We start from the raw sequence: 24,357 nt of genomic DNA, 5'->3' as shown, positions 1-24,357 counted from the left end.
CCAGGTACAGCCTGGTACAGCATGCGATACCGTGACCGTGGTTATATTTCGACTGTTCTGAATTTCTAACCCTTTATTTCATTGACGCGATTGCCCGCTTTTTCCTTGAGTAATCTTATCCTTCAATTGTGGTCTCTCGTCCACCACCTACATTATTTGATTCTGTGCGGCTGTGAAGGAGCTCGTCCGATGCCTTACAAGCTATCAGCCACACTTTCAGCTCATTCGTCAGATGTAGGTTCCTCCAATCCAGCAATTCTTGCGGAGGGATTCGTCTGATTGTTACTTTCATAGGTTCGTGCAGTAGCTTCCCCAACAGAAAGTATCATCCTTTCAGCATCGCGAGATTCCACCGCGATCTCCTGGAAACGACCATCGCCAACTGTCCCCTTCACTCCTTCATCTATTCTGCGGGCTGGGTCAAAATTTGTCAATGCTGTACAATATATTTCCCCGTCGCCTGAAGCGCCGCAAGGTAGGCTTGCCAGTGGTTAGCATCGTCTCATGTAGCATTGACCCAAGGTAGGATACGCTGTTGTTGGGGGGCAGGATACGGTCGTCAATATTTTTGCCTTGGGTCCGGCACAGAAAGAGGATCCCGAATATTCGCTGGTGGGACACACCGATAATGTCTGTGCTCTTAATGTTAGCCAATCTGGCACCATCATCTCTGGGTCATGGGACAAGTAAGAATATTCCATTCCTCAGCAAGCGTACTGTTCTAATATTGAATACAACAGAACCGCCAAAGTCTGGAAACAATTCCAGCTAGTGTATGATTTAAAGGGGCATCAACAAGCAGTTTGGGGGGTCCTTGCTATTGATGATGAACAATTTTTGACCGGTGCGTGAGACCATTCACCGTCTGATGGGTCAGTGACGGATCCTTTTTCAATCAGCTTCGGCGGATAAAACCATCAAGTACTGGGTTCAACACAAGATGATGCGGACTTATGAGGGGCATAAGGACGCGGTTCGTGGTTTGACCCTAATACCTGACATAGGCTTTGCCTCATGTTCCAACGATAGGTAAGTTACTCGCTATTTTTGGACGAAATGGGGTGGTTGATTGGGACTAGTGAGATTAAGGTGTGGACAATGCAGGGTGATGTGGTTTACACGCTATCTGGACACACCTCGTTTGTGTACAGTCTGTCCGTTCTTCCGAATGGAGGAATAGTATCGGGCGGCGAAGATCGCTCTGTGAGGGTGTGGCGAGGTGCGTCATTGAACTGCGTCCAACCCCATGGCATCCACTCACAAATATCAGACGGTGAATGTGTGCAAATGATTGTTCATCCAGCGATATCTGTTTGGGCTGTATCTACGATGCCCAACGGAGATATTGTCAGTGGCTGTAGCGACGGTATTGTTCGAGTGTTTAGCGAATCTCAAGATCGTTGGGCCAGCGCAGTGGAGCTGAAGGCACTCGAAGATCATATCGCAAGCCAGGCTCTTCCGTCGCAGCAAGTGGGCGATGTCAAGAAAAGTGATCTTCCTGGTCCAGATGCATTGCTCCATCCAGGTTGGCGGTCACTACTCACATGGATTTCGTGGGGTTGAATTAAAATTGCGTAGGTAAGAAACCTGGAGAAGTGAAAATGATAAAAAATGGTGACCTTGTTGAGGCGCATCAGGTGAGCACTTATGAATCGGCGAGATGATCATCTAAGCTAGTGTAGTGGGATAGTGCAACGTCAAACTGGCAGAAGATTGGCGATGTTGTGGACGCCGTCGGCTCTGGAAGGAAGCAGCTTTTTAATGGCAAGGAATATGACTACGTGTTTGACGTCGATGTGCAGGAAGGCGCACCTCCATTGAAACTCCCATTCAACGTGTCCGGCAAGTATTTCATACTCTCGTGCTGTGGACATAAGTTGATGTTTGTTTTCATTGCAGAGAATCCATATGTGGCTGCTCAACGCTTTCTGGAACAGAATGATTTGTCGACGAACTACATCGACGAAGTTGTCAAGTTCATAGAAAAGAATACCTCGGGAGTCAATTTGGGCGCTAGCAATGAATACGTTGACCCGTATACCGGTAAGCATTGATGTTTAGTAGTACGACATGTACTAGATTGCCATCAGGAGCATCAAGATATCAGGCTGCCACTACCTCAGCAGTGTCAGCCCCGTCTACGGCTTATATGGATCCTTTTACGGGTGCAGCTCGGTACAGTGGCGCTCCTGTCCCTACACCTCCAGTTCCTTCGGTGTCACCTTCAGCTCCGAAAATCATACCCTATGTAAGATTTTTCTAGACAGTGATAGTTGAGCTCAGTACTAATTTCTGCAGGCCAAGTTTGTCTCTTTCAAACAAGCCAATGTATCAGCGATGCAAGCAAAGCTGTACCAATTTGACGAAGCACTGCGCAACGAAATTGTACGCACGCGATTCAGCTGCATTGAGCAACCTTCTGAACTGAGACATGCCAGTCCACCGCAACCCTTGCAATGTACCCCGAAGAGTTGGAGATCATCGAAGAAGCCTTCACTTATCTTTCCCAAATCACTTCGACAACTTCCCAATCCTCTCTTCCACCCCTCAGTGGCACTCACGCAGACGCTATCATACAGATTCTAGAGCGATGGCCGGCGTCCCAGAGATTCCCTAGTAAGCATTCCATCATGCCGATTTCATCATTTTATTAACTACTCTAAGTGATGGACCTAAGCAGATTAGTAGCTGCATATTGCGCAGATGCTTCTGCAGTTCCTGGTGGACGAGAACAATTTCTCGTATCCTTGTTCAAGGCATCTGATTGGACGGAAGTCCGATTACATGGGAAGGCTATGTCGAAGGCTCAAGAAACGAATATTTTGTTACTATTTCGCACGGTAGCTAATTGTTTTCAAGAGGGAAGTCCTGTGGAAGATGGGCAATGGGTCGCGCAGGCGGGTGACTTCATTTTTCGATGAAAGTGGTGGTTCTCACAGGAAGCAGGTTTTCGAAGCGCTCAGTCATACACCTTACGAACTTCTGACGAAGGTTCAGCGTGTGGCTTTGGCAACCATCCTTTTCAAGTATGACTTCATTGTACCGCATCAGGGAAAAAAAAAACTAAATGTCGAAACAGTTTCTCTTGTGCCTACCTGACAACGTCTGTCGCTAGAGACGTGGTAAACCAACACATTGGATTAGTCCTTCAGGTACTTATCAGAAGCATGTTCTCGTCCAACAACTAAGCGACTCCTAGTTGCTACGTTCAAATACAGATGATGCAGAGGTTACCTACCGCACCCTGGTTGCTTTGGGGAACGTGGTAAGCGTCCTTCCATTTCGTATCAAGATTGTTTACTCATCGATCAAGGTTTATGCCGGGAACGTGCGCGGCATTTCACTAGATTCTGCACGATCTGCAGAATTGCAATCAGCAATGTCAGCTCTCCCGACATTCCCTGACGATAGAATCAGGAATGTGGTCAGCGAGATTGAGGCACTGCTTTGATGAACTCGCTTTTCTTGGGCGTGCTTGACGGATACGTTATCTACAAATACACCTCCTCGCGTGACTTAGGGGTCTAGACATCGCGGCATGGATTGAAATGGATAACTGATTTTCGGGGCGGATTGTGGTGGTTCATGGACTGAATAAATGATGTCCAGTGAACTTTTGTCTCGATTGTACAAAGGTAGTCAACTAATCAGCAGTGTTAAAGTGACCAGACCAGACCTAATAATAGCTCGGTCAGTTCCTCATAAGCTCCATGACTATCCTTGCTCGGATGTTTGTTGTGAGACACGGAGAGACGGACTCAAATCGCAACAGAATCGTACAGGGTCAGCTAGATACACCGCTCAATGCCACTGGTCTTGCACAAGCTGCGATGACTGCAGAGGCGCTCAAATCTGTCTCCTTCGACAAAGCTTTTACGAGTGATCTCCAGCGAGCTTCTAAGGTGAGACCAAACTTTGAAACGATGTAATACTTAATAACTCATATGTCATAGACTGCAGAGAGGATTCTCCAGTGCCACACTGACATCGAATTGGTCCAAGACAGCGCGTTGCGAGAAAGGGTGAGGGTCGAATTTAACTTCGAACTGTTGAAAAGTTGGTCATTTATTGAACAGTTTATGGGCGAGATGCAAGGCAAGAAGGGGCCAGTCGACATGACAGGATTGAGTGACTTGTCCTCGATAGAAACGGACGACGCTTTTGTCCAACGATGCATCACTTGGTATAATCGGGTGATAGTACCGAACATCTCCGTCACCAAACCTGACGTCTCAGAGGGCCAATGTCGGAACATACTCGTATCATCGCACGGGGCGTTTATAGCTACGCTCTTTCACATCATGATCTCCACTAACCATGTTACGTGTCCCGCAGAGTTGAAGCTTAGAGGCCTTCCTACATTAGGCAATGCCAGCATATCCATAGTGGAATACAGGACGGTTCTAAGAGGGAAGCATAGAGAGGTGGAAGCTGACATATTGAAGTACGGGGATATTTCCCACTTGTGTGGACTGCGTGTCATGGAAGAAAATGTAGATGTAGAAATCGATCAATCGTAGTTGACGCCTCTGCCAATTGAACACCCATTTTGTTACCACCGCGCGCATTGTCAGCGACAATAACATTGAGATGGAAAGATCCCGCTATCAAGACAAAGTCGCAAGATCAACGGTAGAGCGAACAGAAATTTGATACACACTCGACGTCCAACACACTTAGTAATTCCACCTCATGTCTTTCTCTGCTGCTTGTCCTCTTTCTCGCCTTGATTTTTTGACGTATATGTTTTAATTATGGTGTCCAGAAGCTCAGGTCTAATCATATCTCTGTCCTTGAAGATATGTTCACCCCAGTGATCAGTTCAGTCGCTAATGTCAGTGTTATTGTCGCAATAGCCCAGGTTGGACTTTGGCAGGTTGATATCAAGAAAGCCACTGTCTTCCAGGACACCTGAGCTGTATCGGTGGTATTGAACACTTCAGCTTACACGAAGACAAGTGAATGTGGAACACAGGCTAAAGTTTCAGGGTCTTGTGAAGTCGGCGAACCAAGGCAAGGGAGTCGTGGATTTCTCACCAACACTTCTAGGCTGGCCACGTACTGCCACGTAGTGTTCTTAGCAGCGGTTGTATGTTCCACGTGCCGATCCCGACGGCTCGCTTCCCACGCGGAGTATGCCAGTGAGTCGATGACTAATGTTAAACTCACCTGCCTAGATAACGTTGCTTGGGCGACAGAATAGTGAGTTGTCGATGTTTGTCGATGGTGAACCAATAACTTAGGCCCCGCTCAGCAAAAATGTCATGCATGCGGCTGCATTGCAGCATGACGCCTTCTACTGCCAAGTTCCAACATCATGATGTCGGGTACATACGTCGCTTCAAACATGACGATCCACGATTGCAACTTTCACCCAATGTACAGCCATGGGATGCTGCCAGGCTCATTAGCTACTCGACCAGCCATTCATGCAGAAGGAGCGCAGATATCTTACTCTCCGATAGGTTGCAAATCAACGTATTTGAATCTGTTTGTTTGCCTTATTCTCGATGATTAAAAACGAGCCCCCGGCTCGGATCTTGCAGTACCGTGTGCTTTCACGACCGTGCTTTAAGGCGACACTGCGCAACAGGAAAAAAAAAGACTCCTGTCGCCATCATCATCCTTGATTTCAGTATTCTCACACTCGACTATTCGGCCTTTTTTCGTCCACACAACCACTTTCATACCGTTTTCTTCTTCTGCTCCTTTGGCAAGCACAACGTTCTGACTTGATCTGCATTGCTTGTGGGACTGTTTGTCAGTTCATGAAGTGAAGTAGATTGGTAGGTGAAAATACTAACAACGGTAGCACTACCTCAAAGAATCTAAATCTATAGATATAAATTATATTACTGACCGGCGGAGTGGAAAGGGCGGTCTACATCGACGACCTCACCAACGTACGTGGGCCTACTCCGTAGTCTACTTTGACCAGCAATTCATCCCGTTTACCTGTCAGGTCATTCACATCGCTAAATCCACACAAACCCATCGTAATGTGCAAATCACAGATGCTTTGCATCAAAATTTGCTCTACCCCCGCTTGGCCGGCTATCGCAAGCCCATAAACAATCGGTCGGGCAACTAAAGAAAATTTATAAGATGGGAACAAAAAGGACGATGAATGACACACTTAAAACACCCTGTGCTCCGATTGCAAGCGCCTTGATTATGTCGCTTCCTGTCCGAATTCCAGAATCGAATAGGACAGTTAGTCTGCCCGACCTTTGCGCATCAAGAACTTTCTGTGAGCGCATGATCATGTCGAGCGCATCCAGTGAGCCTATTGCGCCATCTATCTGACGACCCCCTAAAAATCCCAATTCAGCACTATGGCGAACAAACAGAAAATGTCGATAGCGATACATACCGTGATTAGAGACGACAATCCCGTCGATGCCCATGTCGATCGCCTTCTCCGCGTCCTGGTGAGACTGTCAGCGATAGCTCGTAACAACTCCGGGTGAGCGCACGTTGACGGCTTGTATTCCCTTGAGCACGATGGGACCATCCCAGTTGTCCTTGACGAATTGAAGGTCGTCCCATGTTCTAAAAATCCCAGATCCTGTCTCGGCAAGCCACTGACTCGCAAGAAATATCGATTGTTTCGTTTCTTCGTCACCTGCTGCTGCTTTCTTTCTGATGTCTTCCTGATCAAATGGAAATTTTGGACGCTCATGTCGGGCAGCGAGTCCATGGCGTTTCATGAAGACTGGGTCCGCCATACCCTGTTGGACGCCGAATCCATGTCCCGCAGGGCTGTATCCGATGCGATGGTCATGTGATCGCCATCCGATAATCATCGTGTCAACCGTGATAACGAGAGCAGTATACCCATTTTCCTTCGCGCGTTTGAGAACGGACAATGCCACATCGGAAGAACGAGGCCTGTTATATAGTAAGGTCTCGCCATATGACACGAGATGGCACTCACCAGTAAAACTGATACCATCGTTGACCATTCGGCCCATTGGCTTCCGCTATATCTTCAAGGGATCGTGACGAAGAGGAACTTACGATCATCGGTACACCGACTACCGCAGCTGCACGAGCTGTTGCAAGCTCTCCATCGGCATGCACCAGACCTTGTTTTCCGACTGGTCCTACGAATATCGGTGAAGAGACTTTCATACCCAAAATTGTCGTCTGACGGAAGGGATTAGGCAGCTCTTAGTAACTATCATTTCCAATGCGCTTACCTCAACATTGCGCAATGTGACATTTTTTAACATGCGCGGGACGAGCTTCCACCTTTCAAATGCCTTCCTATTAGCATCGTCGGTCGAACAGGTACCTGCACTCTTCAGCGCATACAGGTATGCGGCTGTTAAACTCGTTCAGGGTCAGCTCTACCATCCGAACGCTGCAGCATACTAGAATTGTCCTTCATAACCTCGCGGGCTTTATCCTCGATTTCCTGGACATCGACCGTGCCGAGCACTGGCCCCTTGCCCGAGCTATAAATCTGCGACAACCAAGATATCCATTTGTTAGGTGGTGGAGGCTGAGCTACCATAGATATTGCTGGTTTGTAGCTGTGAGTTCTAGGTGGTGGGGGCTGGGCTTCCATCGATATTGCTGGTTTGCAACTGTGAGTTCAACTTGCTGCTAACAAAAGTTATTGCAGGCTACATATATTCAAGTCTGACTGCGTGGCTTGCTATCTCCGACGAAAACGGCTCAAATGTCTCAGCAACCCCAGGCCTTTGGCGTGCACTAGCTCATCACGGATCATGATTCATAAAGATATTCGAAATCAAATATTCAGACATCCGGATTGGGGTTTAAGAGCCAAAAATCTCATAGGTCTGTCTGTCATAGTCGAGTCCTGTCGAACCCGTTACATCTTGCCGGTCTCTTTGCAACTATCGGGAAGCAGCAAAAATGCACCCCCAAGTCAGACTCAAGACTATCTTCGCCGGACTTGGGCTTGCTGGTGCCACAATTCAAGGCATCCCAAAACATCTGGACTATCATTCCAGCGGATTGCCAGCAGAAGAGGTTACTCTGTTGGAGTCATTGGACTGTGTTTCATTCACGTTTTGGGCGACAGATTGTGATCAGGCGTGGCCTGCTTCATGACAATTTGTAACTCTGGTTTGACGCGATTACGATAAGCTTGTCGTGCACCCAAATGACAATTTGGCACGTCCTTTCATTCTCGTAGCTCGTTTGCGTCCCAAGCCATTCGTTTGCCAGGTGTGCATCCAAAATCTAACGGAGTGAGAACGATTTCTCATGCACCGTGGCGCCTGAGCACTCGCGTGACGCACCGAAAGGTACGCAACAACTGTGCAATTGTGGTGCATATACATTAATACGTAATGAAGCTATCTCTCTGCAGATTCAATCTACCGGTATTATGATCTATCAGTCCTTCTACAGTTACTTGGATCCGTATTATGTTATTAGTCAGGACTCTGAGGCCCGCTATCTTGCACAAGGAGAGCGTCCGAGTCAGATAAGCTACGGCCCGACTTCAGAGCATACTCTGGTGCTAAAGACAATTTTAATAACATAGAATAAGCCGAGACATCTGATCGTTGCACGCAATTTCGAGAGGCATGGTATTCATTCCAAAAGGAGGTGCGGGTACACGATGTCTGTACTTTCCTCGTTGACTCAAACAAGCACAGCGTACCACAATGACTGTTCACGCGCTCCAACGCAGTAAGAAATACAGGGTGAGGTATATATATATTATAGAGCAACTTAAGACTGTCACTCTTCGAAAAGAGGAAGGACGAAAAAGATCCTGTATTTGTATTTGTGTCCGAGCGACCGAAGGTCCATATTATCTGCGACTGGTATCAGTATCTGTAAATGTACTTAATGATTGTTTGTTGAACAACCAAAATCCGAAATAAGATTTACTAAACTTCGCATGGTCAGAAGTCGGCAGCGCCGACACCTAGTTTCTAACACGATGTCTTTTATGCAAAGGATATAGCGGTCATGCTTCATGCGTGAAATGGTACCTTGCACTACGACGTGCTTAAGCCTTACAGACAGAAGGCCCTGTGTCACGGTTTTGGGCAGGCGAGGCTGATCTCGCGGATAATAGTAACGAACATGAATGTTCTGCTGAGGAGAAAAACATATTGAGAGACGACCATGTGATCTTGTTCCAATTGCAGTTAAAGGGTCTCTCGAGTGACTTTTGAGGATAGGCAAAGCACGGTACAGCATAATAGAGCACATCATGAATATGAAGAGCTCGATTCGGATAAACGATAAACGATTTTCAATATTGGCTAACTACGCTATGAACACAATGAGTTCATTATTATGTAATTATCAACGTGAGCCGCTGGTTGGACGTCGACACATGGCAGTAGATCTTCGATCAATCTGCTTCTTTCTTCAGCTTTGTTCTCGTTGGGAACAATTTTGATCTCGCGCGAAATTCACATATGCTCCTTGCCATGGTTCGCTGAGTCGGACAAGACCCTGAAGCCCTGAGACTGTGTTGTACGGTACCAACTGGAGGTAAGCTTCATTGTCAATCAATGCAGCAATGAACTACAATGCTGTCAAAGGTAAGTTATACTCGTTATCACATGAGGTTCCACTTAGTTTCTGCAACTCTGGCATTTCAGACCGTCTCTTTCTCCGTCGAAAAAGAACCTTATGATGACATGATGATTTATCCGGGCGCCGTTGCTATGCCCTTCGAGGTCCTGCCGCATGTGGACATGCTGATCCACTACTGTTTGGCAGCCTCTGATAGTTGCCACAGAAGGCATTTTTCGCCCGTTGTTCAGAGAATTTGAGGTCTGAAAAACATTGAAAAATGTTGGTTGACTGTGATAACCCTATTGTTCGCGCGCTGGCCAGCAAATTTGCAGCACGCCACGAGGAACGACAAATAAAAGCGGCTAAAAAATTCCTCGTCAGGTCTATTGATATAAAGATAGCTGTATTAATATGTCGAGTTTCACTCGCTGTGCGTCATCCCGGTCCCCGGAACAATATGGCGCATCAGAATAGAAATATGAAGTAAAAGTATGACAGAATAGAAAGGACTAGGGTGCACTCGCCCTGATCTGCGTATCGTTTTATGCGGTAGAGTTGGTGCGCAGGCTGGTGCCGATTAAGCAGCAAGTGATGTCCCGCAGATTCCCACTGCCACGAGAACCGAGGTATCACCTACAACACAGGTCGGAGTGAAGGTCGCCTGGAGCACGAAATATTGAGTGGCTAATAGTGTAGCGCAGCAGATATATCAAGATTTCGCTGGAGGTTCAGTAGGGGGAACACCCAATTCAGGGAAGTCATTGGGTCTTGCAATTCTTTTGGGTTCCCAGTCTTGCTCTCCAGCAGCACTTAGTTTCTAATACGTTCATACTAATAAGACCTTGAGAGACTTGGTTCACGAAAACTCACATAGTATTCCTCCCTAATGTCAAACTTTTTCTTCTTGTGATCGAGACCTAGAGCTTGCTCGTTGCTGATCTATGAGACATTAAGTACATGATAGTGTTCCGCACGAGGAAGTCAGACCCGCTTGACTTTCTGATCCTGTAAGTCATATCGGGTTTGCGTGAAAGTCTGAAGACCAAACGAGGCGCCAACTATGATGAGAAGAAATGGGATACCGAGCAGGGCAGGATGCCGCTTCAACCTTGACTGAAGCGGTGATGGGTTGATGGGATTTGAGGAAAACGGCATAAGATATTACAGGCTGGAGCGCGAAAGTTCAGTTGCAACTGCAATTGCTGGCGTTGACACTGACAAGCCTGCAACAGAGCCGAAGGCCCGAAGCTCTGACGTCGACTGCCTTTTCCGGATGTGACTCAGATGTGTACTTATCCGAAGATGCCCGATAGCAGTCATATCAACCGTTATCTCATTTCTTTTCCACATCGCAGCTTCTGCCAACTGGCTCAATCCGTATCACAGAAGCTCCTCTGTCCATGAGCGGTATGTCAGTCGTTTCAGCACAATCGATCTTTGATTACCGACCCTCTCGTAGTCACCGTCGTTCTTGGTTCACAATGGGGAGATGAAGGCAAAGGCAAGCTAGTCGATATCCTATCGGCTGACTTCGACGTCTGCGCGCGATGCGCAGGCGGTAATAATGCCGGGCACACAATCGTTGTGCCTGTTGGACCGGAGAAAGTGAAGACTACCTTTGCTTTCCATCTTCTCCCAAGCGGTTCGTGATCAGTTCTCATGGTAGCCTTTTGTATGGCACTGATCTATTCATTCGGTAGGCCTTGTAAACCCAACATGTGTGGGCCTGATTGGTTCTGGAGTTGTTGTTCATGTGCCTTCCTTTTTCAATGAGCTCGACGCCTTGGAACAGCAAGGTTGGGTTTAACATGGTCGAATGTGCTTTAGCGATGACATGGTTACGCAGGCCTGAACTGCTCGGATAGAATATTTCTTTCAGATAGAGCTCATCTCGTGTTTGACTTCCACCAAATTGTAGACGGCCTGAAGGAAGTGGAGCTCGGTGGATCCAGGTATGAACCTTCACGCGATTCTTACAATTCTTATTATTAACAACCTACAGCATCGGAACCACGAAGAAAGGAATAGGCCCGGCTTACTCCGGGAAAGCCTCTCGTTCAGGCCTCCGAGTGCATCACCTTTTTGATCATGATACCTTTGCGCAAAAGTTTCGCAAGATTGTGGAGGGTCGTTTCAAGCGCTATGGTCATTTCGAATATGATACAGAGGGCGAGATTGCGCGCTATAAGGTCGTATCTCTCATGCTTTCCCTGTTAAATATCGTCGCTGAACATGACGCAGGTTCTTGCACAGCGACTAAAGCCTTTCGTTGTCGATAGCGTACAGTATATTCATGGCGCGCTGGCAGCGCGCAAGAAGGTCCTTGTTGAAGGTGCAAATGCGCTCATGCTTGACCTGGATTTTGGGACGTATCCCTACGTCACCTCATCGTCTACCACAATTGGCGGTGTGTGCACTGGTCTTGGCATACCTCCTAAAGCGATTGGGCACACCATTGGAGTTATCAAGGCGTATACCACTCGGGTTGGAGGAGGACCGTTTCCAACTGAGCAGCTTGACGTTGGTCTTCTTGTAAACAATACATATTTATGTATTCACGTATTTTCAGCACATTGGCGTCCACTTTCAAGAAGTTGGAAAGGAGTATGGCACTACCACAGGCCGAAGGAGACGTTGCGGGTGGCTGGATCTCGTCGTCATGAAACACTCATGCCTCATAAACGGATATGATTCGCTCAACCTAACGAAATTGGATGTCTTGGATGAATTAGAGGACATCAAAATCGGGGTCAAGTACATGATCGACGACAAAGAACTCCAATATTTCCCAGGTGAGTTAACCATCCGACAAAGCGAAACATTATTCACAGTCCATCAGCCGATCTTGATGTTCTGGCCAAAGTCACAGTGGTCTATGTGACACTTCCTGGATGGAAGAAGCAAATAAGGTCGATAACATCGTTTGACGACCTCCCAGATAACTGCAAGAGTTACGTAGGATTCATTGAGAATTTCTTGGGTACGCCTATAGAGTGGATAGGTGTTGGACCAGGACGTGAAAGTATGCTGAAGAAGACCGGCAGGATATTAATGTCGAATTAGCATGCAATACAAGTTCAAACTCCTACCGGACAAAGTATTAGACTATTTTAGCAACTTATTCTCACGCTCACCAGTGGTTCTGCGTAACCGTGTTTGGTCTCTCCTTCGTCACTCTCTGTCACGACGACGGTCACCCTCGCTGAAGACGCCGTAACAAGCGTCACAACCAAGGCTCAGTCACATCCGGACAATGCATGCTATGGACCCAGGGGCTCATCATAATCCATCACAGAGCACCCTCACACCAGTTTCGTCTTCCCATAGACGTTCGCGAGAAAATGAGACACCTCAACAAAGGCAAAAACGAGAGAAGGCTGCGGAGCGGCAGCGCAGGAAACGCGAGCGTGATCGTACTGTCAATAACATCAATGCAATAATGGCATTCACGCAACCCACGGATGCTCAGGCTCTTCCCCAGCCTCAGCCATCTCAACCACCTACTCCGACTTTTACCGGTCAAGAAATGACGCCCGAGGAGCTTACTAGGCGTGAAAGAGTCAGGGCAGCCGCCCGGGAACGGCAGCGTAAACACCGGAGTCTCGTTAAGCAGCGGAAGATGCGGGAATTGGGACTGGATATGCCCAATGATATGATGCAGGGGATGGAAGAGTACAGGGTAAATGGAGACGGCCAGTATCAACAGGTGCTTCCCCATGAGATGCCGCACCCGCCGCATGCAATGAACCCACAAGACGCATCCTTCCCTCAAGCACCACCTCCACAACTTACCGGCGGTCAAAATTTTGCTTCGACGCTACTCCTATCCTTCTCCTGCGCACCCCTTCTTAAACAACATCTGCTAAGGACATTGGCGATCACGAGTGAAGAACTCGCTTCCTTGGAACCAGTCATAGCAGAAGCCTTTGATCAATGGGATCATCAAGTATGAGCCACTGTATCTCATATTTACCGAAATGACTCACTTAATATTAGCGTCGCATGCACTATGCCCAACAAGCTGCAGCCAAAGCTGCAGACGGCTCTATTTCTGGACCATCGGGTGCTCCATTCCCAAATGTTGATATGGCAGACCCTGGTAGCAATGGGTTCGGGGAACCTCCTCAGCCCCACCCCAGCGAGTTTCGTGCTCGATTCCACCGCCCTTTAGTGGCACCCTCTCCTTTCCGTAATTTTAATCCTGATACCTCTACAACTGCCACGACTTCTACGCCAACTTCAACCACGACGTCTGGGCCTCCGTCAGACCCAATAGATCCGCATCTCAGCGTCGTAGTGACACCTGGTGACACCAGACAAAAGAGTGTGACAGCTTTGGATCCGGATTTCGGACAAGCTAAAGGAGAGGCGGAAGGGGTAGCGGGAAGGTTGGAGAGATCGTGACTTCTGTTAGGTCGTGATCACATGCACATCACGTATCACATGTAGCATTTCCCATCCCTCATATACTTATACTAGCATCGCACCATAACTGTAGGTTAGCGTACTGGCTTCCCTGAGGCTGTAGTATCCTGTCTCGGTGCCTGATAGTGTTATGTGTGTCTCCATAATTCAGAGAGCACACTTATTTAAAAAACTGAGCGGTTTGTCCTCGGGTCCCCCCCAGCATCACGAAAGGACGTGGTTTTGGTTTCAAACTGTAGAAAAACCACCTGTAAATATAAAAGTAGAATAGATGAGTGTACATTAGTACACGTGTAAGTTACGATGAACGACAGGTTACGGGTTCGAATCGTGGTATGAAGCAAGAAGGGGGTGATATGAAAGCTATACGATTCATGCCATGGCCTTCAATGTGATGGGAGACGCTCTCAGGCCACAGACTTATCTATAGTAGAACATCATGATTTGTTGAAACACATGATTGATGTCTTTAAGCATCGGCCGCTCTGCACTCCCGAAGCCGACATGTGGACAGATGGTGTGCACCAGTACTCTGAGAGTTCATGAAACATTGGAGCATCGACATTCAGCGCTGCAGCCCTCGACATTAAATCATACAATGATCTATCTGGTCACAAAAATCAATGATGATCAATTCAATGGAGATCGACTGGAAGCTCACAGATAATTGCACCCTTAAGTTAATACTCTTTGCTCTACAGTGGCAACCTGCAGCCACTCACCAGTGATTAGTGAACTGTCATGCACCAATATTAATGCAAATGGCCTCTCCCATCAATATCCTGTAGTTAGTTAATGTGCCCCTGGCATAAGAGCTTCAACTCGCCAGGACTGCTTGTCATGTCGCCAAATAGGAAGGTTGTGTTGAACCGATTAAAGCTCCGATTTAAAAAGGCCGAATTCGAATGGCGGTGCTACGAAATACGCAGAAAGCAATTCCGCACAGTTCTAGCCTTTGACGACGATCATGGCACTGAGTTTTATAGGGTATGTGTATTTCTACTCGTTTCGCTGTTGTCACGTACTAATTAGCACTGCTCAGAAAACCGATTTCTCTCATATCTCATTCCGATGTACGGTATCGAGGAATACTGGCGGGCATTGACCCTGCTGCTTCCACGATCCAACTCTCAAATGGTGAGTTTGAATTTCAGCAATTGTTCAGTTGGTCTTATATGGTTGCTAGTGTTTTCTATGGGTACAGAGTCTAGAAGGTGAGCCATTGTCCTTGCTGTGGCACCGCCAGTTTGCCTCGCCTTCTCCTGCACGACGCGTAATCTGACATCAAACTCGCGTCAGGCCACCCTCAGAATTCATTCCTCCCGTCCAAGAACCATACCAATACATAATTTTCCGCGCGTCTGAGGTCAAAGATCTTGCAGTTGATGAACCAACTCCCCTTCGTAGTGTTCATGACGATCCTGCAGTGTTGGGGGTGAGTAACGTTCCCCACTTTGAATACCATAAGAATTTAGTGTCGTAGGCGTCTGCTCCTGGAACCCAACCCCAGTACGGTGCATACGGTCCCCAATACCAGCAGCCTGTAGCGGCCCAGCCGCCACCGCCACAAGCTCAGGCTCCCGCTTATCCTCAGCCTGTGCCAGTACAAGATGCGCCAGCTCCTCCGATGGTCCCCGTTGTACAAACGAATGACACACCAGGTCCTAGCACTGGCCCGAGCCGTGTCAGTTCGGTGCACACTGCCGCTGCTTCAATGGAAACAGTTCAACGCGCTTTGGGAGACTTACGTGGATCCGGCAATGCCGCGCCCACGCATGGAGGTCGTGGCGGCCGGCGTGGTCATCACGTCCATGGTGGAGAGACAAAAGATATTAAGGTGCCTTCAACGGATTTCGATTTCCAGAGCTCGAATGCTCGGTTCGACAAGACGGCAGTTGCACCAAAGAAGAAGGATGGCGACAATGAGAATAGTGTTCCCTCCGACCGTGACTCGCCGACGGACACCAAGGATGACAAAGACGATGTGGCTTATAACCCAACGAAATCATTTTTCGATTCTTTATCGTCTTCAACGCAGGCTGCTCCGCCACCAACACGAGGCACCGGTGGACGGCGAGGTGGTGGAGGCAGAAATCGTAGGGAGGAAGAAAGGGAGCGTAACGTCGCTACATTTGGTGAGCCTGGGGGTGTAGGACTGATGGGCCCAGGCGCATACGTTGGAGGTTGGGGTGGATATGGACGACGAGGAGGACGTCCAAGGGGACGTGGTGCGCCTCCCGTCGGGGGCCGTTAGGTACCCATAATTCTTACTTGCACCAGTTGTTCGTTCATCTTTGCTGTTTCAGGCTAGTAATCATTTATCACCCAGTAGTACGGAGTCCATGCTTCATTCGTGTCGGCGGCTATGTTCCCTCTAAAGAGATTGCATGTGCTTTTCGCTGACACGTCATGCAACATATATTTCGTTGCAGAATGGGGGCTTCCAATATTTTCTTGTCCCAATCTCAACTTGCTGTCAAACAAATATTACGGTGTTAACGATGCGGGACCTTGCACGCGACAGATTGTCAGGAACCGTAGTAAAATGAGTGAACCTCTAACTAGCCCAGGCCTTAGAGTCGACTACAGCTGCGTTGCTAATGTTCAATCACACTACTATTACAATGGTGCTGAGCAGCATACGTTCATGAAGAGTATTTCACATGCTCCCCACTATTGCCTCCGAAGTGTAAATTTATCTCTAATGAACTGGCGTCGTAAGCCATCCACAAGGAAGATAACCTTCCTCATGACTGAGCACATACAGGTGCAGGACTCACGACGCGACTTGACCCTCCCACTGTTTATACCCGAAGTTAAGAGAATGGGTGGCCAGAGTCGAGATTACCTCGGCGATCCGACATCGCCTTCCTCATACCCTGGTTTGAGTGCGCGGCGGTCAATGTTCTTACGCGTTGGTGCTGCCTTCTTCGCAGGATTCTTCGTATGTCTGGCTGTGGTTGCGCAATATGCCTCATCAAACCAATCATGCTTGCCATTTTCATTCTTCACTGCTTTACTGCCTACGCATGCAGGAACACCCGAATGGCATCAATACCCTCCGGCTGAGCCAACCAACGCGTTTCCCTCCATGTTTCCATCTAGGTACGTTCCTCTCCAGTTGCCGTTTTTTTTCAAGACTGGAGCTGTTGTTATGTAGTGTTGGCTATCCGGGTCCAACACAAGCAGGTGCCGAGCCCGGCGTAGCTGCTACAGCTCCTTCCTATCCTTTGCATTCTGGTTTAGTGCACCTTGTATCCCCTACACGTTTTTCTCAGGACAACGCAAAGGCCGGAACGAAGGACTTCGATATTTTCCGTAGCTGGGGAAGCTTATCTCCGTGGTACTCCATCCAACGTGGAAAATTTGGTATTGATTCTGGTCCAGGAAGCCCCCGATACCTGCAACATCACTGGCGTGCATCTTCTACATCGTCATGGTGCACGATACCCCTGCTGACTACTGTGAGATGACCATATCTAGATTCTTAAATAGTTTCTGAGAGAGTTTGCGCGATAGCTAGAGGTACTGGACCGGGTGGGTTCGCCTTGAAGTTAAACATGAATGCAGAAAAGTGTCACAGCTACTGGGCCTCTTTCATTTTTGGACGACTGGTGAGGTCGCCTAGAGAATATGAACGAGGTAGCCTATGTCTGACCCTCACTTCCGCAGGACGTACAAGTTAGGAAACGAAGGTAACAGTCATACGTATTAGAATGCAGCTCCAACGCTTAACTATTGTCAGGATTGACACCTTTTGGGAGGTCTCAGTTGTGTAAGGGAACCATCACCTCTTACAGCAACAAATTGTGATATTCATATAGACGACCTCGGGCGTGTCAATGCGCATGAGATACGGGTTCCTTCTGAAGGTTTATTTCTAGGTCTCCCTGCTTTATTCTTCGATTTGACCATACCATTTCAGAATTTCAGCGAAACAAATACCTTGCCTGTATTCAGAACGGAGTCCCAGTAAGTACCTTCAAGAGTCGATAATTCGCATTCTGAAGATGACATGTGAAGAACCCGGATGTTAAACTCTGCGCAAAACTTTGCTCTCGGATTTTTTGGTTACCCTCTCGAGGGCCAGTATCAACAACAGATCATGATCGAAGCCGAAGGTGTAAGTCATCTGAACTACTCTAAGATACCCGACTGATAATACTTGCGTGTTAGTTCAACAATACTCTTGCCCCTTATCGATCTTGCGCCAATAATGACGTTCCCAGTGGGGGCTACCGCGGCCAACCATATGCTGATGCATGGAAAGCAGTGTACCTCAAGGATACCGTTCCTCGTTTGCAGCAATACCTTGATGGTTTTGAATTGGATGTTGAAGATGTTTACGCCATGCAAGAATTGTGCGCCTTCGAGTCGGTTGCTCTTGGTTATTCCAAGTTCTGCGAACTCTTCACGGAGAAGGAGTGGGAAGGCTTCGATTATTCGTGAGAAACTTCTTCTATGCAGTTTGCACATTGCTGATCTCAATCAGATACGATCTCAACTTATGGTGCGTTCTCTCCTTCGCTTGCCACCGAAAGTTAAAATTCTAACAGAAAAATATAGGTACGGTGTAGCTTGGGGCTCACCTGTTGGTAGGGGAGAAGGAATTGGCTATGTGCAAGAGCTCGTGTCTCGTCTCACTCAGACGCCGATTGAAACGCACAATAGTTCTACTAATGCGACCCTTCATAACGCTGTCACTTTCCCCTTTGGACACAGTCCTTTATGTTGATGCGACGCATGAGGTTGTAGTATTAAATGGTCAGCTTGTTGATGGACTTGAACTTGAAAAATGACCTGATCTTCTCTCACTGATAGTCCTTACCGCATTGAACATTTCGAGCTTCGCGGCGATGGGACCATTGCCTACTGATCGTATTCCAGAACGGCGTACGTTTAGGACAGCAGAGCTTGCTCCATTCGCAACCAATGTACAGTTCCAGCGTAAGTAATCCCGTGATCCTTCCAAATTACACCTGATTTTTTTCATCCTCAGTCCTATCGTGCTCCACGGAACACGATCCACAAATTCGTGTGATCGTCAATGATGGTGTTACGCCCCTGGCGAATCTGAAAGGGTGTCGAGATCATCCAGATGGTATGTGCTCGATCCATGCATTCATCGACGCGCAGAAAGAGAACATTCGGAGTACGGACTGGGACTTCGTTTGTAACGCCGATTGGACGATCCCCGATGGATGGGAAACTACCACGGGCTACCCTCCTCTTTAGATTCGCTGCCAAGCGCGCATGCATTCTAATACCATAAAGCACTAATGTGTTGTCGATAATAATTTGGCAAAGAGCCATGCCCGCGAATATTATCATGAATTACCCGGATGTCGGCAGTCACTTCACCAATCCATAACCTGGCCTTCTGTTTCTCTAAACGATCTTCTCCTGTTGGGTCGGTGGCTTAACAGTCAGTAAGTACTTAGTCCCTGATCACTATGCACCGCAGTATGGATGCGAGCGATGAGCAGAACTTCTGCAGCGCAGCCACGCTCGGTGTTTCAGACATGTAGAGCCTGCTAGTCAACCTGCAGAAGAAGATGATTACTATGGTTGTTGGGGCGACTTTTATCTCGCGTTAAGGTGCATCCTGCGCCGCCTACTTCGGGTCAAATATATGATTCGGGCTGCTGTCTCGTGAGATTTAATCTGCATAGGGAACTTTTCCTCTTCTGTTTTGTGTCTGGATCTGCCTGCTAGTATGCTTTTGTATTACGCTTCGGATGTGTGTTTTACTAAATGTCTGCGTCTAAACTATGTATACTACCTACGTTAGTTATCGTAATCTCTATCCCATCGCGTATGTGTCTGACTCACTCCTCGGAGAATAAACCTGATGTGGCTGTGCTGACGCCGCATATCTAGATTTTGGTTACTTCCCCCACCTAGTAATGCAAGTCCTTTCCTCGTGAAAATGATGTCCATCACTCGACACGCAAGGAATCTCTCGATTTTGGACAGAAGCTTTGGGGGAGCTATATCAAGGGGTTATGCGACAGTAACCGAGTTGCCGCGTCCCCCTCCTCCTACCGAAGAACCTCATGTCGAGACGTTCTCTGCACCCTCGAAACCAAGGCTATATTATACAAGACCTCCTCTTAAGGCTGACCTTCCTCACGTTCAGGTTCGTGCTTTGTATTGATTCCATCTACGTGCACGCATTCCACTTATCCAACAATACAGAAACGTTGGCCGTTCATTCTTGCATTCGCCACGCTCGGGGTTTCCGCTTGGACTGCATTTTTACTCTTCGCAACGAACCAAGAGAAGCTATCGAGCTCTGTTGTAAAGCGAATAATGCAGACGGTTAGGGATAATGAAGAACTGAAGGAGACGCTGGGAGATGCGATCCGACCTGAACCTGTTTGGTACTTGAATGGTGACCCCTGGATAAATGGCTCGGTGAGTACAACTAGTTTCGCAGCATTCACTTCATCTCAATCTCTTTGCCTAGATCAATCTTCCACAAGGCAATGTGGATCTAAGTTTCCGTCTAAAGGGCCATCTTGGCTCCGGCACTCTTTATTTTACGAGTATTCGGAAAGCCAAAGGACAGCCGTTCACTCCGCGTGAGTTCCTATGTAATCATACTTCAGATCTCCGACGCTTACTATGGCTCTAATCAGTGAGGTTCCGCGTCATCGGGGATGATAAGAAAGTTGTGAATTTATCCTCTCAGACTTCAACTTCGGCCATGAGTGTCGAGCGTTCGTAACCCTTGTCGTTCCCCGGCGTGGATTATTTGAACCACATCCTCAAGAAAAGCTTGGCTGCGTTTCTTGCAGCGTACGCCGGTGGTATATAATCACTGTCCTTCATTGCAGAACATATAAGTAATAGCCTTGTTGGGGGTCCCGTAAGACGCCCTTAATACAACTTCAATAACACTGTTGTGTCATTCAAATGCGTTGGCTGGCCCGTGCATCTCGAATCTTTACCTGAACTGGAGGTGTCAAATATTCGTCTCACCTGAGGGATGCTCTTGTAAGGTCAGTGAAGCATTATGGTTTTCCATTTTTACTGTCGGTCCAATGGATCATCTGCTGTTCATAGTGGTTACGATAATAGACTGCACTTTGAGTTTATTATCTTACGCACCGTCCCTCCGAATCTCGTCAGTCTCTTGAACATCTTGAAAATGCTTCCACTTCCTCGCCTCAAACTTGTTATCATGGCAGTCTTTCACGGAAGTGCTAGCAGCGGTTTTCTTCTACAGTAAATGATGTAATGGAACGATTATAGTACCCTTGGATTGACATGAGCACCACTCTCTGGCGTAGCCACCGCGTCCGTGATCGGCTTCGGTCCCACACAAGGGCAGAGAATTATTGTGCTACCAGTGTACGGGGATCGAGATGAAATTCTTGGTGCCAGCATTTGAGAACGTTGGATATATATGAGACCGCGATATACAGGTTCCATAGATCTTGCGATGTATGGAAGTTACTATCGCTGTTACATAGCATAATTCCATATTCCAGCGTATACTAGCTTCAATGACTATCCTTGACGGGCTCAGTCTCACGTAAAAGCTTGCGCTTGGACATTATATAAGTGAGCATACTCTCCCTGATGGCTCAACAGTTCCTGATGCGTTCCCGTCTCAACGACAGTCCCTCCCTTCATACACCTGGATTCGTCGTTCACATCAGAATAAAAGGCAATGAACAAAAAGGGATACACACAAGATGAGATCGGCAAACTTAGTGAGATGCCCAAAACGATGCGTGACAAATATCATCGTTCTTCCTTTGCGTGCTTCCCTGAGCTGCTTAAATAGTTCGAATTCACCTCCTGGGTCAAGGGCAGAACTTGGCTCGTCGACTATAACAAACTTGATGTCCTCAGACAGCATACGCATAAACGTCCGGGAGCTGCGCGAGTTACTTAAACGTCAATGAGGCAGGATGGGTAGACTCACGCAACAAGTCTTTGCTTCTCTCCGCCTAAGCGTCATTAGCACACATATCATCCTGGCGAATGAGACGCACCGGACACATTTGTTGTTTTCTCCATCTTCTCGTACTCCTTTTCCAGGGCCTCATTCCCCCCTCCCTGTATAGCTAAGATACGCAGTCTTGACAGGTTCAAGGACAGTGTCATATCCGCTGGTGAAGTTCTCGATGACGTCCTGAGCACCAGCCAACTTCGCTGCTTGTGTGATCTTGTCAAGATCTGTTGCAGATGATGGTGACCCAATCCCGATGTTCTCGCTCAAAGAAAGTGGGAATATGGTGTGCTCCTGTGTTAGACTGGCTGTCACAGACCGCAAGTCTGCAATTTGATAATCTTCGATGGGATTTCCGTCAACTAAGACAGTGCCCGATGTAGGGTCGTAGCAGCGAGTCAGGAGCTTGAGTATGGTTGACTTTCCTGAGCCGTTTGCGCCGACGATAACCACCAATTGACCTGCTTTTATCGAAAAAGAGACATTCTTCAATGCATCTCTTTCAGACTTGGCGCCGGGATAGTTAAACGATACGTTTCTGTCGGTGAAAAGATGAAGAGTAGCAGCCACACAAAAATTGAGATTCATACCGAACTTCTAATGAGACACCCAAAGCACCGGCTGCTGGTGAATACGGCATACAGCCGTCCTTCATCTTGTTCTTAAGATCGAGAAGTCTGTAAAAATTCTTCACGCTGGCCAATTCACTCGGCCAGAGGGTGATGATGTGCCTAGCGAAAGCAAACGTGTATCGAAGACGTGTGGCAGTTTGTTCTAGCATAGCGAGCTGAACAACAGATACCTGACTTGGGTTCATAAGAGCCAACAGCCCGATATAGAGCTAACAATACATCAGGAATGCAGGCGTATAAAATTGCATGAACTCACAACGGGCCCGTCATTGCAGAGGTTCAAAACCATATTAGGCAGAGCAGTTGTTGACCGACTCCACAATGTCTCAACGTCCCCGTTAGGTATGTGACTAAGTGCATCATGCACCTTCTGGTACTCTACAAGAGTGATGTCAGTGCTTGTGAAACTCGAAAAAAACTCAACACTCAACCTTTTAAAAGATAACCTAATAAATTGCCTCCCATCACCTCAGCTTTGTATCCGTGGTCCGTAAGCAAGGTCAAGGCCTCCTTCCGCAAGTAGTCGCCATTGACTGCCTGTTTCACGTAAGCTACGAAATGTCAGGTTAATCCAAACAAATAAACAGGAGTACAAACCTTTGCTCCAGAGGTCACTGTCCCACATATTCTCCAACATCAGGGGCAAAAAACACAATACGATCGAGACAGGTCCGGCACTTGCAAATTCGGAGCCTAGGAGATGCAGCAATAATTGCAATTGGAGTAGAAACGAAATAATCTCCTTTCCAAGATCGAGTAATCGTACAAGGCAGCGAAATACCTGCTCAGGGTCGGCTGTAAGACGTGCCTCGTTATCTTTTACATACCTTACTTGAGCTCATCATTCTACAAGCCATATGACTGCCACTAACCTTGGGAGGTTTCAAGATCACGCGCAAGATTTGCTAATAAGGCATTTCAGTAATGTTGAGATGAAGATCAAGGTGCTGATACCTCGAAGTAACCGCTCTTGAAGTCGGTAATTGACGAGCATGCAGTATTGGTCCTTTACATTATTCCTTTTGTTACCTACGATCAACGTAACTCGACCAAATTCAACGGAGCCTTACGAAGTCCACTGCACAAATCCGCTGAACAAGGAGCACGAAGCTCGAGCGATGATAGCTATACACAGATCTCTGTCTAGACTCGTGTGAACCTTGCCTTGCAAAAGAGAGCGTTGAATCTTCGGTAACAGTTAATATATGAGGCTCAGTCAAGAAGAGTTTACCCACGAGAAGTAAAAGGCGGTTTGAGAAGTAGAGCGACAGTGGGTCCTCAATTGCATACCAGAGGTGTGTGACCACCATGAGCCAGAACAACATGGGGCTGATAGAGTGAATATCCTTGTATCCGCGAGTCAAGAGGGGTATATGTGTTGATATAATACCCCACTGAAGATTGGGGAGCCTGAATGATGATGATCCATCAGCAGCGATCAGTACGCGCCACACCCCGAGCCTTCGTTCAAGGAACGGCGTTCGCTTTTTCTGTGTGTCAGTTGGGGGCATAACACGTCGAGCCCAAGGAAAATTGAGCATGATTCGAGTGAAACCACTGGCAGGACGAGATGCTGTGGGATTGAGATAGCGGGCATGACTTTTATACCAGGCGGACGGGCCATGGTGGAGTCAATGAATAACAGGCGTCTAGTGGCGGAGCCTGACATAGTCACATACAGGTCCAAGAGCGCTCAGGCTCTGTAAGATGGGTAATCAAATTTCTCATGAACGCAGTCGGAAGTGTGTAGCCCCGAGCCAGGCGAGCCTACTAGTCACCGATTGAGAGACGTACATTAATGACACGGGGCGAATAGTA

General features: G+C 47.6%; 10 protein-coding genes across 10 annotated transcripts; 7 read left to right on the top strand and 3 right to left on the bottom strand.

Annotated features, from left to right (window-relative positions):
* Window positions 1-9: 9 nt before the first annotated feature.
* DFJ58DRAFT_795117 (WD40-repeat-containing domain protein) lies at window positions 10-3,700 on the top strand. The gene is made up of 18 exons (XM_041390500.1): window positions 10-234; window positions 295-475; window positions 527-686; window positions 741-844; window positions 900-1,029; window positions 1,080-1,219; window positions 1,271-1,525; window positions 1,579-1,637; window positions 1,683-1,842; window positions 1,900-2,043; window positions 2,091-2,248; window positions 2,299-2,385; window positions 2,439-2,616; window positions 2,665-2,897; window positions 2,947-3,026; window positions 3,080-3,152; window positions 3,200-3,265; window positions 3,314-3,700. The coding sequence occupies exons 1-18, from the start codon at window positions 190-192 to the stop codon at window positions 3,449-3,451; spliced, it is 2,391 nt and encodes a 796-aa protein (XP_041242418.1). The 5' UTR covers window positions 10-189; the 3' UTR covers window positions 3,452-3,700.
* Window positions 3,582-4,732, top strand: DFJ58DRAFT_453924 (phosphoglycerate mutase-like protein). The gene is made up of 2 exons (XM_041380483.1): window positions 3,582-3,902; window positions 3,954-4,732. The coding sequence occupies exons 1-2, from the start codon at window positions 3,711-3,713 to the stop codon at window positions 4,518-4,520; spliced, it is 759 nt and encodes a 252-aa protein (XP_041242417.1). The 5' UTR covers window positions 3,582-3,710; the 3' UTR covers window positions 4,521-4,732.
* A 952-nt stretch (window positions 4,733-5,684) lies between these two features.
* On the bottom strand, window positions 5,685-7,573 carry DFJ58DRAFT_842701 (oxidoreductase; the record flags this gene model as incomplete). Its single annotated transcript, XM_041392871.1, has 9 exons — window positions 5,685-5,754; window positions 5,819-5,834; window positions 5,908-6,087; window positions 6,137-6,313; window positions 6,374-6,437; window positions 6,477-6,891; window positions 6,938-7,149; window positions 7,203-7,327; window positions 7,378-7,573. 9 exons carry the CDS (start codon window positions 7,571-7,573, stop codon window positions 5,685-5,687), a joined length of 1,455 nt encoding a protein of 484 aa, XP_041242416.1.
* Window positions 7,574-10,002: 2,429 nt separating this feature from the next.
* On the bottom strand, window positions 10,003-10,739 carry DFJ58DRAFT_453703 (cytochrome c oxidase assembly protein COX16-domain-containing protein). Its single transcript, XM_041380482.1, has 3 exons — window positions 10,507-10,739; window positions 10,390-10,458; window positions 10,003-10,336 (listed from the first exon to the last, which is right to left on the bottom strand). The coding sequence occupies exons 1-3, from the start codon at window positions 10,672-10,674 to the stop codon at window positions 10,229-10,231; spliced, it is 345 nt and encodes a 114-aa protein (XP_041242415.1). The 5' UTR covers window positions 10,675-10,739; the 3' UTR covers window positions 10,003-10,228.
* A 102-nt stretch (window positions 10,740-10,841) lies between these two features.
* Window positions 10,842-12,698, top strand: DFJ58DRAFT_795099 (Adenylosuccinate synthetase). The gene is made up of 8 exons (XM_041390499.1): window positions 10,842-10,926; window positions 10,979-11,161; window positions 11,220-11,315; window positions 11,366-11,471; window positions 11,522-11,708; window positions 11,761-12,039; window positions 12,089-12,311; window positions 12,359-12,698. The coding sequence occupies exons 1-8, from the start codon at window positions 10,920-10,922 to the stop codon at window positions 12,580-12,582; spliced, it is 1,305 nt and encodes a 434-aa protein (XP_041242414.1). The 5' UTR covers window positions 10,842-10,919; the 3' UTR covers window positions 12,583-12,698.
* DFJ58DRAFT_906670 (uncharacterized protein) lies at window positions 12,699-14,088 on the top strand. Its single transcript, XM_041395023.1, has 2 exons — window positions 12,699-13,465; window positions 13,516-14,088. Exons 1-2 carry the CDS (start codon window positions 12,773-12,775, stop codon window positions 13,921-13,923), a joined length of 1,101 nt encoding a protein of 366 aa, XP_041242413.1. The 5' UTR covers window positions 12,699-12,772; the 3' UTR covers window positions 13,924-14,088.
* A 781-nt stretch (window positions 14,089-14,869) lies between these two features.
* On the top strand, window positions 14,870-16,579 carry DFJ58DRAFT_795096 (Scd6-like Sm domain-containing protein). Its single transcript, XM_041390498.1, has 5 exons — window positions 14,870-14,931; window positions 14,987-15,081; window positions 15,131-15,158; window positions 15,244-15,379; window positions 15,428-16,579. Exons 1-5 carry the CDS (start codon window positions 14,912-14,914, stop codon window positions 16,196-16,198), a joined length of 1,050 nt encoding a protein of 349 aa, XP_041242412.1. The 5' UTR covers window positions 14,870-14,911; the 3' UTR covers window positions 16,199-16,579.
* A 97-nt stretch (window positions 16,580-16,676) lies between these two features.
* Window positions 16,677-19,653, top strand: DFJ58DRAFT_795090 (phosphoglycerate mutase-like protein). Its single transcript, XM_041390497.1, has 15 exons — window positions 16,677-17,049; window positions 17,105-17,313; window positions 17,336-17,383; window positions 17,464-17,497; window positions 17,520-17,558; window positions 17,716-17,719; window positions 17,769-17,816; window positions 17,870-17,916; window positions 17,968-18,067; window positions 18,121-18,389; window positions 18,437-18,454; window positions 18,511-18,674; window positions 18,766-18,891; window positions 18,944-19,373; window positions 19,431-19,653. The coding sequence occupies exons 1-14, from the start codon at window positions 16,694-16,696 to the stop codon at window positions 19,177-19,179; spliced, it is 1,698 nt and encodes a 565-aa protein (XP_041242411.1). The 5' UTR covers window positions 16,677-16,693; the 3' UTR covers window positions 19,180-19,373; window positions 19,431-19,653.
* A 328-nt stretch (window positions 19,654-19,981) lies between these two features.
* On the top strand, window positions 19,982-20,641 carry DFJ58DRAFT_628616 (cytochrome oxidase complex assembly protein 1-domain-containing protein; the record flags this gene model as incomplete). The annotated part of the gene is made up of 4 exons (XM_041381159.1): window positions 19,982-20,083; window positions 20,143-20,361; window positions 20,414-20,528; window positions 20,586-20,641. Coding segments are annotated over 4 exons (492 nt in total), but the record flags the coding sequence as incomplete, so codon positions are not given.
* A 694-nt stretch (window positions 20,642-21,335) lies between these two features.
* Window positions 21,336-24,349, bottom strand: DFJ58DRAFT_795085 (P-loop containing nucleoside triphosphate hydrolase protein). The gene is made up of 13 exons (XM_041390496.1): window positions 23,775-24,349; window positions 23,610-23,725; window positions 23,494-23,558; window positions 23,412-23,444; window positions 23,137-23,355; window positions 22,971-23,090; window positions 22,796-22,917; window positions 22,498-22,748; window positions 22,043-22,445; window positions 21,951-22,014; window positions 21,881-21,905; window positions 21,645-21,833; window positions 21,336-21,589 (listed from the first exon to the last, which is right to left on the bottom strand). The coding sequence occupies exons 1-13, from the start codon at window positions 24,078-24,080 to the stop codon at window positions 21,481-21,483; spliced, it is 2,022 nt and encodes a 673-aa protein (XP_041242409.1). The 5' UTR covers window positions 24,081-24,349; the 3' UTR covers window positions 21,336-21,480.
* Between the last annotated feature and the right edge of the window lie 8 nt (window positions 24,350-24,357).

The sequence above is a fragment of the Suillus subalutaceus genome (assembly GCF_016647625.1).
Source record: "Suillus subalutaceus strain FC151 chromosome Unknown DFJ58scaffold_75, whole genome shotgun sequence".
In the NCBI taxonomy this organism is placed as follows: Eukaryota; Fungi; Basidiomycota; class Agaricomycetes; order Boletales; family Suillaceae; genus Suillus; species Suillus subalutaceus.
Note: the sequence above shows the minus strand (reverse complement) of the source record. Positions and strands in the feature narration are given on the sequence as shown.

Bases quoted from the DNA above. Each gene is read 5' to 3' on its own strand.
- DFJ58DRAFT_795117 (XM_041390500.1), top strand. From the start codon at position 190: ATGCCTTACAAGCTATCAGCCACACTTTCAGCTCATTCGTCAGAT. The intron at 1,638-1,682 runs GTGAGCACTTAT...AAGCTAGTGTAG, and splicing joins ACCTTGTTGAGGCGCATCAG to TGGGATAGTGCAACGTCAAA. The intron at 1,843-1,899 runs GCAAGTATTTCA...TTTTCATTGCAG, and splicing joins ACTCCCATTCAACGTGTCCG to AGAATCCATATGTGGCTGCT.
- DFJ58DRAFT_453924 (XM_041380483.1), top strand. From the start codon at position 3,711: ATGACTATCCTTGCTCGGATGTTTGTTGTGAGACACGGAGAGACGGAC. The intron at 3,903-3,953 runs GTGAGACCAAAC...CATATGTCATAG, and splicing joins ATCTCCAGCGAGCTTCTAAG to ACTGCAGAGAGGATTCTCCA.
- DFJ58DRAFT_453703 (XM_041380482.1), bottom strand. From the start codon at position 10,674: ATGCCGTTTTCCTCAAATCCCATCAACCCATCACCGCTTCAGTCAAGG. The intron at 10,459-10,506 runs GTCTGACTTCCT...AATGTCTCATAG, and splicing joins AGGATCAGAAAGTCAAGCGG to ATCAGCAACGAGCAAGCTCT. The intron at 10,337-10,389 runs GTGAGTTTTCGT...TGAACGTATTAG, and splicing joins ACATTAGGGAGGAATACTAT to AAACTAAGTGCTGCTGGAGA.
- DFJ58DRAFT_795099 (XM_041390499.1), top strand. The intron at 11,162-11,219 runs GTTCGTGATCAG...TTCATTCGGTAG, and splicing joins TTTCCATCTTCTCCCAAGCG to GCCTTGTAAACCCAACATGT. The intron at 11,316-11,365 runs GTTGGGTTTAAC...ATGGTTACGCAG, and splicing joins CGACGCCTTGGAACAGCAAG to GCCTGAACTGCTCGGATAGA.
- DFJ58DRAFT_906670 (XM_041395023.1), top strand. From the start codon at position 12,773: ATGCATGCTATGGACCCAGGGGCTCATCATAATCCATCACAGAGCACC. The intron at 13,466-13,515 runs GTATGAGCCACT...ACTTAATATTAG, and splicing joins TTGATCAATGGGATCATCAA to CGTCGCATGCACTATGCCCA.
- DFJ58DRAFT_795096 (XM_041390498.1), top strand. From the start codon at position 14,912: ATGGCACTGAGTTTTATAGG. The intron at 15,159-15,243 runs GTGAGCCATTGT...AACTCGCGTCAG, and splicing joins ATGGGTACAGAGTCTAGAAG to GCCACCCTCAGAATTCATTC. The intron at 15,380-15,427 runs GTGAGTAACGTT...TTAGTGTCGTAG, and splicing joins ACGATCCTGCAGTGTTGGGG to GCGTCTGCTCCTGGAACCCA.
- DFJ58DRAFT_795090 (XM_041390497.1), top strand. From the start codon at position 16,694: ATGACTGAGCACATACAGGTGCAGGACTCACGACGCGACTTGACCCTC. The intron at 17,050-17,104 runs GTACGTTCCTCT...GTTGTTATGTAG, and splicing joins CCCTCCATGTTTCCATCTAG to TGTTGGCTATCCGGGTCCAA. The intron at 17,384-17,463 runs GTGCACGATACC...TTTGCGCGATAG, and splicing joins GCATCTTCTACATCGTCATG to CTAGAGGTACTGGACCGGGT.
- DFJ58DRAFT_795085 (XM_041390496.1), bottom strand. From the start codon at position 24,080: ATGCTCAATTTTCCTTGGGCTCGACGTGTTATGCCCCCAACTGACACA. The intron at 23,445-23,493 runs GTATCAGCACCT...ATGCCTTATTAG, and splicing joins TCAAGAGCGGTTACTTCGAG to CAAATCTTGCGCGTGATCTT. The intron at 22,749-22,795 runs GTGAGTTCATGC...ATGTATTGTTAG, and splicing joins TCTGCAATGACGGGCCCGTT to CTCTATATCGGGCTGTTGGC.